The sequence below is a fragment of the Gopherus evgoodei genome, chromosome 3, assembly GCF_007399415.2.
Source record: "Gopherus evgoodei ecotype Sinaloan lineage chromosome 3, rGopEvg1_v1.p, whole genome shotgun sequence".
NCBI classification, from domain to species: Eukaryota; Metazoa; Chordata; order Testudines; family Testudinidae; genus Gopherus; species Gopherus evgoodei.
In genome coordinates, this window is record NC_044324.1 from 149,339,421 (window position 1) to 149,356,075 (window position 16,655).

General features: G+C 39.4%; 1 protein-coding gene across 3 annotated transcripts in view; it reads left to right on the forward strand.

Annotated features, from left to right (window-relative positions):
- FMN2 (formin 2) overlaps positions 1 to 16,655 on the forward strand; it is a 232,174-nt gene that overhangs the window by 169,906 nt on the left and 45,613 nt on the right. For all 3 annotated transcript variants that reach the window (XM_030556975.1, XM_030556976.1, XM_030556977.1), the window contains one exon: positions 967 to 1,059. In XM_030556975.1, coding sequence (XP_030412835.1) covers positions 967 to 1,059 — 93 coding nt within the window. The remainder of the gene's footprint in view (positions 1 to 966; positions 1,060 to 16,655) is intronic.

Consider the following 16,655-nt stretch of genomic DNA (forward strand, 5'->3'; position numbering starts at 1 on the left):
ACTTACATAGGATTTCAAGCCTTTGAGGAGCTAATTACAACTCAAGCCCAAGGTAGAGCAAGCATTTTGTGTACTGCAGCTTGCAGCCACTGAAGGGTGGACTCAGGAAGCTGGAGGAAGACATCAGACACACAAGAGTCTTCTGCTGCTTCCTTTACTGTTCTACCAGCAGGAAACAAGTGAAGGCATCTCATGTGAAGGAGGGGTTGAGATAATGCATGATGAGGGAGTAGAGGACTGGGAGAGGAAGAAGGAGAATATATTTTGGAAGTAGGAGGAGACCGTAAGAGGCTAGAGGAGGGGGAAAACTACAGTGGAAGTAAATGATGTGTAGAAAGAAGTAAGACAAGGAAAGAAAAGACCATGAGAAAAGGAAATTTTAAAAAGAGAGAAAATGGGACCTTAAAATGGAGTGAGGAGAAGGGGAGTTGAACATAGAAACAGAAAGAGTAGTGCAAGAAATAAGGGTAGGATTTTGATCCAGGGAAATATAATTTAATAAATAAGATATGGAGCTCACCCTGCTGGAACATGCTGTAAAATACAGCATATGTAACAGTATATTTACAAAGAGGTAAATACAACCCTCTCCCGTTCCTCATTATCCCTTGCTGTTCAAATAATAACTGTTCCAAATGTTTCCCCACAAAAATCTGGTCACTCCCTGGGTAGCAGACTCCCTAGGAGTCAGAGGGTAGCAGGAAGGATTGTGTCTGACACCTATAAACCCACCACTTACTTTGGGCACCAGTTGTTCATTTATTCAGAAACATTTGATCAGGAACAAAATTACTCTCCAGGAAGATTTTATTGTAGTGTTTGCATTTGAAGCAGTATGTTCCTAAGGATCATATTCTAGCAAGTTTTGCTGGCTATATATTTATATAAGCTAATGTATTTTTACTACAGTATTTGTATCTATGCTATTATGTGTCACCCTAAAGTAATCTGTTATTTCAATTTCAGCGTGTGAGACACAAGCGGGGAAAGTTTATCAGGTATCACTAGAAGAGCACATCCAGCCTTTCAAAGACAGCATGGAGCAATTCATTAATCAAGGTAAATAATGAAACGTCATTGAACCTTTTCAAGACATTTCAAAGGAAAGTTATAGTAACAATGTTTATACACTGGGAATAAAGAGACAGTTTATTTTGGCATCATAGAAAGATGTGGGTTAGTTTAATCAAATGCCACACAGTTCTAAAAGATTTGTGGGACGACTCTGCTGTACTGTCAGTGAGTCACCCTCTTGAGTGGCAGCAAAGACAGATGCTATTGGCTCAAGAGTGTGAACTCATCATGAGTTTGCAACTCTAGTAATATTCTTGTTCCTTGAAAATTTTTGTAAAGCTGGACTCATCTCCAAAGCAGTGACTATTGTGTATGTGCCAAAAATACAGTGTCTGCAGAGCAAAGGTCTTGTTTCAGCTCCTCAGATTGTAAAATCTATGTCTAATTTTTTAAGCAAATACAAAAGGCAAATCCAAATGAACTCCTCAGGACAGGCTTGTGGAAAATGCTGTGGGGGCGGTGGTGGTGGTGGTAAATTTAAATGTATCTGTGCTGATCTTGTCTGAATACTAGGAGGGAAGCACCTCCACTCCAACTTTCTGTAACCATACAACATAATAGAAGATAAAAATATTGCCTCGTGATTGGATAATCAATTGTATGAGAAGTGAGAGTTTCTACTGCTTATCCCTTCTAGAAGTCAATAGTGCTGAAGTCTAGAACTGTGTTACCTAATTGTCACAGATGGAAATTATCATTGATGGATTGTGTTAGAGTTCATGCCCATTATTTATTTATTTCTGGTGAGCTAGTCTGGTATTAAATTCACATTTTTGCTTCCTAACTAGATCATTAAAGGTAAATAGCATTTTCAAGGTAGTCTTATGGTGCCGTTCAGCATGTGTGCACCAATTCCTTCATGTGACTTCACATGTCATTGAACAGACTTATTTAGATTGATGGCCATAGTCAAAACACCACACAACCGAGCAAATACAAATCAACAGATCCTGAAATTGCAAAGGTCACTCCCCAAATCCTTGCCAAATAGGTCTTTAGCTGTGTCCTGAAACAATTGGTAAGATGTGCTTTGGAATCAAAGAGGCCTACATTCTATACTTGATGCCAAAATGATGATGTTTAGCTGATAATTGTTTTTGACATCTAGCTTAATATAGATGCAAATAAAGTTATGCATGTAGAAGAAGGAACAACCAATTAAGTCATTTGTCAATATGAAATAGAGATTCTTTCCATCAGATATTGTGTTAGGAGCTACAACTTAAGGTCTAATAACTGTTTCATGCATTCCTCTTAAAACTAGAACAATGAATTGAACATGAGGTTTATTTCACTTATACTAATATAAATCAGAAGAAACTCCAATGATCTTTCTTCATCCCTTTAGGAAAGGACAATGAAAACATTATTAATGGTTATAAAAGTTGCCTGGCTCCCTATTTAAATTTCTCCACAGTTTTTGAGATTGTTTTCCTGCAGCAGTGAATTCCACAGAATGATTATGTGGAGGAGAAGTAATATCATTCTCTTTTGTTTGTTATATGCTTACCAGATTTTTTTTCCCTTAAAGTGCTCCCCCTCCCTGTTCTTGTGTTTATTTGGGGATAGAGAGAAAAAGATGCTGATAAATCTGATCCTAGATGTCTAGTCTCCTATCAGAATGTACACATGTTACTCTTTTTTGGAGTTAGGGGTAGTTTTGTGTGATCATTGATGGAAGAAGAAACCTCATTACCTCAGAACAGCAGCAAAGTTAAAAATATCATTTGCATGTTCTAATGGAAATTAATACAAGTAGGGGTTATGACATGAACATAGATGTGTTCTAAATAAACCTAGTCTACATATCTTTAAACCTTACAAAGGCTACTTTTCAGAAATCTGTCATGATATTACTATATGAAAGATGAAGCTTAACATATAGGAGAAACGAATCTTTTAGTTAAGTTCCAAAAATAAAGTAATTTTAAAATACCTTCAGTTATGAAATCCTTTGTTTTTACTTGGTGGGATTGAATTCAGACTTGAAAGAGGCCATGTTTAAAACAGGATTTCTCTTTCCTGTTCAATGTTTGACAGGCTTTTGATCTAGATATTTTTTCTAGGGGCTTTTGTTGTTTATGTAGGCATAATCGATGAGTCTTTTCAGCTAGACTGCACATGCAAGATCATTTAGAAAAACAGAGGGACAACTTTTGGCACCTTTGGGGGATTTGTGTGTTTATATAATGTGTGTTCTGGGCAAAGTAAAATAAAGTAAGTTCTATTATTTTTAAAGTTCAGTTTCTCCAAAGCAAAAAAAAAAAGTTTTAAACTTACAATTAAATTCATAATTTTTCAGAGGGTTAAATAACTTGGAATGTGTTTTGTGATGCTTTTCAGAGAAGGTAACTTTTCTGTACAATGGAATTCACCAGTTCAAAGTAACTTTAAAAGCAGCAAAGAATCCTGTGGCACCTTATAGACTAACAGATGTTTAGGAGCATGAGCTTTCGTGGGTGAATACCCACTTCGTCAGATGCATGTAGTGGAAATTTCCAGGGGCAGGTATATATAAGCAAGCAAGCTAGAGATAACGAGGTTAGTTCAATCAGGGAGGATGAGGCCCTGTTCTAGCAGTTGAAGTGTGAAAACCAAGGGAAGAGAAATTGGTTTTGTAGTTGGCAAGCCATTCACAGTCTCTGTTTAATCCTGCTTGCCAACTACAAAACCAGTTTCTCCTCCCTTGGTTTTCACACCTCAACTGCTAGAACAGGGCCTCATCCTCCCTGATTGAACTAACCTCGTTATCTCTAGCTTGCTTGCTTATATATACCTGCCCCTGGAAATTTCCACTACATGCATCTGACGAAGTGGGTATTCACCCACGAAAGCTCATGCTCCTAAACATCTGTTAGTCTATAAGGTGCCACAGGATTCTTTGCTGCTTTTACAGATCCAGACTAACACGGCTACCCCTCTGATACTTGAAAAGTAACTTTAGACATTTACAGTATATTCCATTGATACTTATTGCTAGCATTGGCCAGGCAGAAAGTTGAAGTGAGAAATATCTTCCAGTAGGAGTGGAGAGCAGGGCACATGTGGTTAAATGTCTCTGATAAGGTGCTAGAGAAGAACTTTACAGGGGCAGCTCCAGGTTTAGCACAGTTGCAATATTTTAATTAAAAATTAAACTAATACAACTGGTCAGGTTGAATTTTATATGTAAAAAGAAAAAAATAGAGAGTAAATTTGTAAAATAAAATCAGAAAAGATGGGGGCTCAGAATCCTGTCAGGCTTACTTTTTAAATGGATCATTACACTCACCTTAGGAGGAAGAATCAATCCATATGCATGTCAGCTAATATGTTATCAATGGACCTGGAAATGATGCACTTGATTACAGTTTCCTAATACTTTTGTTATAATCACCTTGAAAGCTATATGGTTAACTCACCAGCCCATATACAAAGAACCCTCTCCAGCCACAGGATTCTAGTTCCTTTTCTGCAGGGCTTTAGTTTTATTTCTTCAAAATAGCATTATTTAATACAAGTTCAACATGTCGTATCCTGTCCTCTCTAATCTGGAGTCTTCTGCAAGAGCCTATCTACTCCCTGCAGGATTATGCTCCACAGATTTCCTGACGAGGAGTCAAGATGAGTATTCAAGGCTTCTCTCTCCTTCCTAATCTACTCCCTGCAGAATTACACTCTGCTGGCCATCTGCCTCAGAGTCATAACTGGGTTCTTTCCACTCCCAAGCATCTCCTGCAGGATGTTACTCTTTACAGCTCCCTCTTCAGCTAAACTAATCGTAGGACCAGGTAATCTTCAAGCTACAGCCCAATCCCTGGCCTGAAAGTATCTGCTGAGGCAGCTGATTATTCGCAGGTAGGGTTAAGTCTAGCACCACTTAAAGAATCAGCCACTCTGTGAGCCATCTGTTTTAAGTTACATATTGCTTTGCTAAACTTGAACCATTTGTGCTGAAATTGTCTCTGCCAGAGGTGTGGGTTTTGTTTTCTTTTGTTTTGTTTTTTTTGTTCCCCCACCCCACCCCGAAAAGGTTTCAGTAAAAGCAAATTAGCTGCTTCCAAGGAAGAGATTATGGAATAATTAGTATAAAGTAAACAATAAAAATAGTGTGTTAGTCATTTTCCAAAAGTTACATTTTTGAAGGTTTCTTTAAAGAGCTCTAGCACTTGCATGATTTGGAACAGGTATATGAAATTTGGCAGGTGAGTGATCCTGGTATTAGACAGGTACCTTTTGCTGTCCCCATTAAAAAGTATCCAGATTTAGCCAAATTGTAAATGTCTGAAAATTGCCATTTCACATGCTTAGTAAAGACTATGGTATGTTTACATGGTAGAGTTAACTCAAGGATTCTATATGTGAGCTACTTCTTTCAAGTAAGCCTAACTTGAGAGAGCGAGTATCCACCCTGCAGATCAACAGTCAAGCTGCTGTTTTCATACTGGCGTTGAGCTCACTTGTGGGACACTAAGGCTTCTGTGGGCATATCTGATGGTTCTTTGCACTGAAGTAAGGTCTATGAATTCTTTCCCAGTGGGAGAGTTTCTGTCTTTTCTGGGCACACAGGTGGAATTGTGGAAAGACAATGTAGTACTAGTGGAGCTAGCCTCCATCCACACTGCACAGTGGTCATGTTATGCCACTTGAGTTAAGGGTTGTTGTTAGTGGATGGAACTTGAGTTAGGAGCAACAGGCAAGTTGTAATACGAGTTAACTTTGCAGTCAAGAGAAGCCTTTAGAGGCTTGCTGCCACAGCTGCTGAACATTCCATCTGCACTGAGCATGCTTCCTGGCCCCACAGACTCCATGAAGGATGTGGCACCAGCAACTGCCACTTTGGGAAGTAGTGCTGCATTGGGACCCAGGAAGAGACCGTGCATTCTAATCTCAGCTCCCCCATGTACTGATATGCAAAATTCTGTGCCCATCACTGCACTTATTATTAAGGAAGGCCCCATATTCCTACCTTAGAAGGCAGGTGAATATCATACCACTGATTTTCCAGTGTGATTACACAAGGTCATTTCAGGTACAACTGGCAATATCACCCTATCTCTAATGTTGCAAACTCAATCCACGTTCTCACTGCCTTGAATGATAAAACATGTGAAATGTATATGCTTGGTTATGCTATCTATGACCACTTCCTTCCAGTGCCAGGAATAGAAATCAGGAATCCTGATTCCCAATGTTCCACTGCTATCTAGAAAACAGTTGTGTAAGCCATTAGCAAAGTGTCACATTTACCTCTCTAGTGGTTGGTGTACTTAGAAGATAATAGCCTGCTACTACTGTCAATTACTCTAACGGGTCAAGCAGTAAACATCTGTGCTGTGGATTTAAAGGTTTTGGGTTTAAATCCTGCTGATGACCCACATGTGGGTCAGTATGGTTTCACATGATAAAATTTGCCTTGTTGGTTTGAGGATTTATGTATTTTTCTTTAATCTAGGAAATTGTGTAACAAAAGTATGAGTAAAGGATGTGAAGTTTGCAAAGTCACATCCTCAGGTTAGGAAATGTCAGGATTAAGGTTTTTCATGAAATCTTAACTTGCCCTCCCCTGTGTATATGAATTATGATAAAGTCCTTAATTACATGATCACATGCTGTCTGTTCTGCAGGACCCCTGCTTCTTTCAGTGCAAATAATGGATAGTGAATGAGGCAGAGGTTTGTAAGAAGGACAAGAATGTTTCTTTGTGGTTAAGGCAATGGACTGGATCCCAAGAGATCTGGGCTCTGTCCCTGACTCTGCCACAGATTTCCTACATGATATTGAGAGAGACCGTCTTATAATACACATACCCACGCAAATTTAATTGTGGTATTTCTTACTTTCTGAGTGCTTGACTTGCAATTTAATGTTTTTTAAATGTATCTTTTTAATATATTGGGTAATACGAGTCTTTGTTATTTTCCAGAATTTTCTAAACTAATCCTTTCAAGAAAACAGGACTTAAAATATTGTTAGGAATATATAGAAATAAAACTGTTTTGTTCTTTAAAAATTCCCAGGCCAAAAACTTCATTAAGGTAATGAAGGGGTTGTATGAGTATATGGCTATGAATACCTACTAATTTTAAACACCATTCTTTAAGCATTATAAGATTTTAAAAAATGAAAATAAATTAAATGCTGTAAATGTTCTGAAAATGTAATTTTAGTAATAACAACATAAGTTTCCAATGTTAACCTTATCTTTTTCTCCCTATCAGCATCCTCAGTCTTTCATATAACTTTGAATTCTGGGCTACGGATCTCAACTATCCAAAATACAACTCTGTTCTGGCCTATACATGGTGAACCTACCTAGTAATTAGATACTGAAAAGCAGACTTTCCCCCAGTGGTGAGGACCAGAGGAGACCACGGCATTTCACTCGCATTCCCTCCACATGTCACCCACTTAAAAGACTAGTCCCAAATCGATCATTCCACTTTTGGGAGGGACGTCCCACTCCACTCCATTCACTGTCCTTGTAGTAGTCAGAGACCTCATGTGCTATAGACAAGATCAGCTTTTTTCCCCAGAACTGCAGTCATGTATAGTCTCTTGCAAAGTTGGCCTGAGATTCTGCTATACTACGTAGGAGACAGAAAGGATATGTAGGTTGTATCAGTGTACCATAAAAGACTGTAATATTATACTTCATATATACAACAGTGAAGTCTTTAGGGTTTTTTTCCTAGGCACCTCCCAAAATGGAGAAGCAAAGCCAGGCTAAATGGGCAGAGTTAGAGAACTGTTAGTATAAGTAAAGCTACTGAGATAGGACTGTTCCCAATATGCTCTTTATTGAAAGAAAAAAAATGAAACCTAAAACTCGCAAACTTTCCATTTTTAAAATTTTCACTGGAGAAGAATGTGAAGAACAGGCAACAAAGAATAAGTAGCATAAGAAAATAGAATGCCTAACGCGAGGGGGAGGGGAGAATGTGAATTTCATTAATTATTTTACAGTTTTCTATTAATGTTCTGTCTGCTTTAGATGATAAAAGTCATGATTTGTTTTATATCTCAGACATTTAGATGTGGTAATACTAACGAATACATCTGTATTGCATCAACTTGTCATTTACCTCAGATGTCTACCCCTCAGTTGGTTTGCATTACTACATAGTCATCTTGTTGCATGTTCAGTTTCATGTGTATCACTAACACTGCTTAAATGAATTTGCCTTGTTTCAGAACCCAGGAGAAAGCCAATGCATTGCAATGGTGGCTTCAGTTCTCTGCAGCCACGGCACAGGAACTCAGGCATCCTTAGTGGCATAAATGTAATCTATGCATACTGTGTAGGTATTCTCTGCCTGACCATGGTGTGGTCAGGTGAAAAAAGGTTTTATGGGCATGTGTTTGACAAATCTCAATAGTCATAAGTGACAAAAAATAAGTGACGAGAGTTTATGCAGGTCATCAAAAGGTGTGCAAATGAACCCTTTCTATGCCACTCTGCACCATCTGTTTTTTTGCCTATATTAATGGAAAGCTATTTCAGAAAGCTTTGAGATTGTATTTAAAAAAAAAAAGAAAAAAAAGGGGTGTCTCTCCCCACCTGTCACCCTTCTACAGAAAAGAGTCAGGTTTCTTTAAGTTAACATCAGTCCTTCCAGTAGGTCTTGGAAAGAGGAATTAAACCAATGTAAACTACTTACAGTTCCATCTCTATACCTAAGAATGTATGGTTTGTCTTAGTGCCTTTTACTACATGCTTGTACAGTGCCTAGCAGAAAAGAGCTCTCACATAGGTGAGGCCACTAGCCTTTTTGAAGCTGCTCTGAGACTTACGATGTTAAAACTGGTGGCAATGAATGGGATAGTGGGCAGAGGGCAGATGAGATGGTGAAAGCTTCAGGTTTAGCCACAATATAGTCCCTGAGTATATACGTTTTAGGATGAAGGCCTAACATTTGTATTGGTAGGCCTTTGACACTGGAATCCATTCTGTTCAGATGACAGAGCTAGAGGCTATCATTCAGAATGTGATGAAAAGACCATCTATTTACCCAGGCTTTTGCCTGAGGTAGATTGAAGAAGGGGGTTATGTCTTAAAGGATAGCTTTGGTTATTGGGTAAGACTATTGCTGGGCTTTGCACCTTATTGTGATAGTCACTGGGGGGTGGTGTCCTTTTGTGCAGTCAGTTGTTGGCAGTATATGGTTACAGGTTTTGGTATTTTTATTACCATCACATACTTTATATTGATCAAAAATGAAACCACGGCAGGAATAATAAGAGAAATAAGAAATTAAGAGTATTCAATATAGTACACAGTTGTCACTGCCTTTTCTGTATTCAACTGTTCATTTAATTTTCACTTTTTATTCCATGTTGTATAATTTTTCTTTTGTTCCTTTTATTATTTAGAAATGGTCCTGCACATTCTCTTTGTACTTATCTATAATTTTTCATTATTTTTTCCAAATATAATCAATATACCAAAATCCTAGATTCATCATAATACACAAAGTAAATAAAAAAGGTTAGGATAAAGGAATGGGAGTGGAAGCAACATATTATCTTCAAGGTTTACGTTAATCATAGATCTCTAAAAAGCCCAAATTGCCTTGAATTTTTCAGGCATTCCCTTTGTTTGGAATCCAGTTGTTCATTAGCTGTGAGGTTAACCATAAGAAAAGCTCTGGAGGTTCTGGAGCTCCTAATGCATCTGGACCAAATACAAACAAAAATATGGAGATATTCCCATGCTCCAGAGAAAGGCAAAACAAATTGTTGCTGAAGATCTACAAATGATTTAAATTTATCATTGTCAATTAGCTGTGACGCAGTCATAACTGCTCTGTCCTCACAATCCTCCACATCAAGTTTTACCTCTAATTTTAAGGATAGGATTGTTCCATAGGTTTGCTTCTACATGAAAAAATGGATGGAAGCAGAACTTTCTGGACACTTTCCTCACAGACGTTATTGTGGAGCTCTGGAACCATCAAATCTATAATAATTTGATCCTATAACGCCTGAAAGAGGGAGAGGGTATACTAATTCTCATTCAATCTGAATCCAAGGTGTGTGGTCAAATCTAGTAGTCACAAAGATGCCTGGCTCAGCAGAAAGGAGATGTGAAAATTTTCCAAGTTGGGAAAACAAAAGAAATCCTCCCAGAGATTGAACAAGTTACAGCTCCCCCTAAGCCAGTCAGGCTTCTTACCTGTGCCCAAAAGGAACATTCTTAAAATATTATTCAATTTTCTATAATAAGTTTGAGGAATAGAAATAGGGATACGTCCTCACGGCATACAAAATTCTGGGAAGGATATTCATTTTCAGTATATTAATTTTACCCCGCAAACTGAGGTTAACTAACTCCATTTCCCCAAATCATTAGACACTTGGGCAATAATAGGCTCAGAATTTATCTTAGCGATCTCCTGAATATTTTTGGGCATCAGTATTCCTACGTTTCTTATAAGAGTGTTACCATTGAAAGTCCCAATTTGAGGACTTTGTGGGCTTATTTGTTAATACCTAAGAGTTCTGATTTACTCCAATTAATTTAATCTCTTGAGAGGAGTCCAAATGTATTAATAATCATCTATCACCGTCATACATTAGTCAATAAGGAAGCACAATGTAATAAAGCAATTTATTTATTATATATATATATAAGTACTAATCAAGTGATAGATTTTACTTTACCTTTCCTATGAGTTAAGGCATGTGGAAGTAAATTTATAATAATCCTTTAATCTTTTAACCCCAATGAAAGAGAGAGAGAGAGAAAAGAAAGGGAACTAACGTATCATTATCAAATAGTGCTCATTAACTTGTTCAGAGCAGCCATATCAGATCTCAGAGAGCAATACATAAATTCCATATGATTGAATCATTCCACAAATATCTTCTCTTGCAAGGGAGAAGTTTGCAGACTTTTGAGGTATTTTTTCCTCCTCCTGACATGAACTGAATGATACTTTCTTCTCGCTATTCATATTATCAAATGTTGCTGTGCATTTAATACAAAACTTCAAGTCCATCTTCCTGGCCAGATGTTTTGCTTGGTTAACAGCTGCCCTCATGGGCATAATCATGAAAGAACTGTATTTTAATTGCTGGATTCTAGATTTCTGCAAAATAAGCTCCCTAGGAGTAAACTTCAGCAATTTCACAATCAATCCTCTAGGCCTACCTCCTGGAGCTGGCTTGAGGGCAAGGGCCTGGTGTTCATGATCGTTATCAAAAGAAAAATCTACTGGCAGATCCAAGAGCTTAGTTATCTGTTTAGGGACAAATTCAGAAGGTTTACCATTCTCTATTCCCTCAGGGACACCTGCAATCCTCATGTTATGCTATTGCAAGCAGATTTCTAGATCAGTTAACTGGGTCTTAACAGTCTTGATGATACACCTCTACCCTGATATAACGCTGTCCTTGGGAGCCAAAAAAACTTACTACTTTATAGGTGAAACTACATCATATCGAACTTGCTTTGATCTGCTGGAACGCGCAGCCCCGCCATCAGGAGTGCTGCTTTACCACGTTATATCCAAATTCATGTTATATCAGGTCGCTTTATATCGGGGTAGAGGTGTGTTACAGTTCTTGATAATCTGTAACTTGTTCTCTTTGAAAGCATGGTCCACTTCAGAAATTCTGTGTTCTGCTTCATCCATCTGTCTGGATAGAGCTTGTAGTGCACTCTGAATCTTAGTCATTGTGGTCTGTAGGGTGGAAACTGCAGTTTTGATTCCAACAGAGTATCTATGGCCACCTGTTGTAGTAAGTTTTTGTAAGTTTCCAAATATATTGATTTCAATTACAACACAGAATACAAAGTGCACAGTGCTCACTTTATATTATTTTGTATTACAAATATTTGCACTGTAAAAAAGACAAACAAAATTTTTTTCCAATTAATCTCATACGAGTACTGTAGTGCAGTCTCTTTATCGCAATTTACAAATGTAAAATTATTTTTTTACATAACTGCACTCAAAAATAAAACAATGTAAAACCTTAGAACCTACAAGTTTACTCAGTCCTGCTTCTTGTTCAGCCAGTCACAAAGACAAACAATGTTTTATGTTTACAGGAGCTAATGCTGTCTGCTTCTTATTGAGAATGTTACCTGAAAGTGAGAACAGGAATTCACATGGTACTGTTGTAGCTGGCATTACAAGATATTTACGTATCAGATATGCTAAACATTTGTATGCCCCTTCGTGCTTCAGGCACCATTCCAGAGGACATGCTTCCACGCTGATGACGCTTGTTAAAATATAATGTGTAAATAAAATTTGTGACTGAACTCCTTGGGGGAGAATTGTAAGTCTCCTGCATTCTCCACGTATTTTGTATTATGGCAATCTTGGATGATGACCCAGCATATGTTGTTCAATTTAAGAATGCTTTTACTGCATATTTGACAAAACTCAAAGAAGGTACTAATGTGAGATTTTTAAAGATAGATACAGCCCTCGACCCAAAGTTTAAGAATCTGAAGTGCCTTCCAAAATCTCAGCAGGATGAGGTATGAAGCATGTTTTCAGAAGAGCAACATTCCAAAGCAGAAACTAGAGAACCTGAACCACCAAAAAAGAAAAGCAACCTTCTGCTGGTGGCATCTGACTCAGATGGTGAAAATAAATGTGCCTCTGTCTGCACTGGTTTGGGTCATTATTGAGCAGAACCCGTGATCAGCATGGAAGCATGTCCTCTGGAATGGTAGTCAAAGCATGAAGGGACATATGAAGGTTTAGCATATCTGGTACATAAATACCTTGCTACACTGGCTACAACAGTGCTGCTCTTCGGAGACCATTACCTTGTTGTGGTGAAGAGGCTTGCGTGTTCCAATGATCTTCAGAACTATGTTGTCGGGAGCTTTATGCTGCTGGTAGGATCTCCCAAGGCAAACAGGTCTGAGAGGAGGTCCCAGACAAACCATGATCCAATCCCGCAAGTCCTCAATGGTGGATCAGGCGGAAGAGAGTCTTCAGATTTTAGCAGCTGTGAAAGCGTACTTTTCCTGCCACTGGGCCCCAGACCTCCAGCTTGTCATGATCATGTGGTTGCTGTAGGTGAATCAGCTTCCGCACATTAGAAGACATCACGCACAGGCTTCTACAATGGGAAATAACATCTTTCCAACCTTCCATCAAAGGGATCGCTGATGATGATGGCAACAGTGCCATGTGAATACCTGTTTTCTACATCCAAATATTCCAAAAATATTTAAATAAATGGTATTGTTTAACAGTGCAATTAATCATGACTATTTCATTAATCTCACAATTGATCATGATTAATTTCTTTTCAATGTTTGACAGCCCTTCAATGTTTGAAGACTGTATGAAGACTGAAGTATGAAGTATTTAAAAGTCTTGATTGTAATTTCATGAATAGAAAATGTCTATTTTTTTATTCTTTCTGCCAAAATCTTTCTATGAATTTAGTTGTCAAGATAAATCCAGACATGGGAATCCCTGTGGGTGCATCCTTCTATAGCAATGTGGTCTTATCATGAATATAGTGTAGAACATTTATAGGTTATGCTAATCTATTTGGATCTCAATTCAGTGTAAACAGATGTATTGAAAACTATTGCGGTGTAGTGACTTGTTCTAAAGGAACTGTATCTGTTTAAAAAAGCTCTCTACACATGGAAGTGACTGGAAAGAACATGCATAGTTAATTATAAATAAATAGTAATTAACACTTTTAAATAAAAAAAGAAGAAAAAGCAAAAAGATATATAGAGCATTGACAAGTAGATGAAAGGGTTCTTGTTGCCTTCCATCTGAGATTACTCAAATGCATTCCTGTATTCAATTACTTGAGAAGATGTGATATTCCCTTAAGTGAGAGTGGGAGATCAGACGGGATCGCAGTTTTGTGCCTCTGCTTGCTCACAGTCCTTTGGAACTGCTTCAGCAGAAATAGCTTAAGCTGCTAAAAGGTTTTGGATTCAGACGGTGACTACAGACTGTAATCACTAGGTCAAGATCATAAAACAGAACAGCAACAGAAAGTTGTGGTGGAACAAAAAGTTTAAGATGGATGTTTGAATGCCGTTAGAATAGACCTTATCTTAATATCACAAGGCCTGCTCAGAGTATTTTCTGAATTTGATCTCAATGGTAAGTCTGTCTTGTAACTATGCTTATCTCAGTACATTTTCACATACAGTACCTGATAAACCCTCATTTTCTGTTAATTTCAAATAGATTTTCTGTAGGTAATTTCGGGGGTTGATGCACATTCAGGATTCATTACTTCATGTTACTGCAGAATAATTTTTGTGTTATTCTTTAACAGTATAAAACACTTCACCTCTAGAAAATTAGGAGGGTAGGTAGATTGTGGGCAAGATTCTCAAGTGAGTTATGGCCTCCAGCCAGTAGCGTAGCTAGTGGGGTGCATGGGAAGCAGCCGCTTCCCCTCAGCACATTTTCAAAAAGTGGCACCTGCTGGGCCGGCACTGGTGGCAGCACGGCCGGAGGAGCCATGCGGGGGAGGGGGGGCAGCAGGTGCGGCAGGAGGAGCGAGGGGGCCAGCTCCTTGGCCATCGCGCCCCACGCTCAGCATGGCCCCAGCATTGCCGCAGCCACCTCCTGCAGTGGCTCAGGACTCGGCGGCCAAGCGCTCCCCGCTCCTTGCTAATGTGGCAAGCAGGAGGAGGCAAAAGGGCCCCTGCGCCTTTAAGGCCGCCTGGCTGGCAAGCCTCATGTGGAGTGCACCGAGCGCCGGGAGTAGGCCGGGGACAGGCAGCGGCGTAGGACAGAAGGTGAGCGGTAGGGGTCCGGTGCCTTGCATTGGAGGGTCTGGGTGAGGGGATCCCCAGGGCAGGGCTCTCAGGGCAGGGGTGCAGGCCACGCTGTCTGGATGGGCGGGCTGGCACAGCGCTGGAGCCTGGGGCGGGAGGTCTGGGACCCTGCAGGTAGGGCCAGGTGGTGCAGCCCAGCGGGGGACACCTGCAGAGCACACTGGGCAGGAGGGACTGTCCCAGGACCTTGGGGGTTGGGGTTATCCACACCCCGGGAAGCCCGCAGGAGTCCTGAGCCATCCCCAGGGTTAATCTGGGGGGGAAACAGGAGGAGTCAGGGGGGCGTGGCCAGAGGAGGAGCCAAGGGGCAGGCGACTGTTTTATGTTTGCTCCCCCTACACTTAGAACCTGGTTACGCCACTGCCTCCAGCAGCTGCTTTAAATATCATTAGGATGGAGGCTGAGGTTGGGGTAGCATGGGTCAGTCTTGAGAAACAGACTCTCACCCAACGCCCATCCCCACCTCCAGAAACTCTTTGCCTTCCTCCTGTGCCCAGTGGTGGTCTAACATAGGAAAGAATCTATCTGTGTAGCTCTGACTATCATGTATGTATATATTTAAAACTTTTAACAAAAATGCAGATTATGCCCTTGTGTCATTGAGGGACTTCTCAAAGTTCTGTTCAATGTATAGTAGCCCTTTTTCTAAATGAAATATTAACAAGCACAAATCTCTTTAAAAAGCTATTTCCTTTTTTCACCCCTTCCTTTGTGTGGATGTTCAAGATAACTACTTTTCTTGTCATTTTTTTTTAAAGTGCTCCAGCATGGAGATGTTTTCAGTCATGCCTTGTTCAGCCTGGAGCACATTTTTATGGTGTAATATTGTTCATGCTTGAGCACTTTCAAACGGTAAATTGCAGAACATTTTCCTCATTTTTATATAGTAAACAATAGACCTGTAAGCTTGTATAAACCATCTAATGGCAAAGAAGAGAAAAAACTCTGCCGCCAGCTTGAACAATCTTGTCAGAACCAAGTAATCTTGGAAATAGTGGGGAATGTTGTTTAGTTATGACTTTCAGATACTGTACAGGCATTTAAAAACCACTGACCTCAGCTTGTCAAACATTAACCAATCTAAGTTTTCTGCAGTGGATTTTAGTGGATTAGAGGAGCCCAAGTTAAATGTTTCAGTAATAAATTATTTTTATTTTTAGCAGCTCTATATAGAGATACTTTGTGAACCAAAAGTGAGAGATTGGTGCGTTTGCATCACGGAGCTTTTCAACCATTCTGTTCAGTCTTCATCCACATTATTTCACAATGAGTGTCACTTTGAGTTACAGGACTGAAGTTAAAAATATATATTTTTTTATTATAATGAAGCTCAGTTTAAACTGCCAAGTTTCACCTGGTTTCACATCCAAAGCTATGCAAGGCTCTCATGTAAACCCGTAAGTCAGCCCAGGTTTAATCAACACTGGGCCCAGGTTCTCTCGAAAGCATTGTGAAGCTACACAAACCTTTATAAGAATCTGGGCTGAGTTTCAAGCTAGTAATGAAACCCATGATCAGGCAAGCTTCATGCGCTCTTCAAGTTTGCTGGGGTTTGTTTTTTAAACATTGAAATAGGGCCTGAACTGTCAGATAACTATTGCTCGAAATAATGCATGTTACCACATGTAATCCCATTGATGTCAGCTCATGGTAGTAAGCACTACACCTATAGCAAGGGCTTCAGGGTCAGCGCCGTGATCTTCATGCTGCAAAGCATATAGCTGAGTGGGTCGATAGTGGAGTGGGAGCCGTGAGCATGGATTCACATCCTGGCTCTAACTGGCTGTGTGACCAGGGGCAAATCACTTTGCGT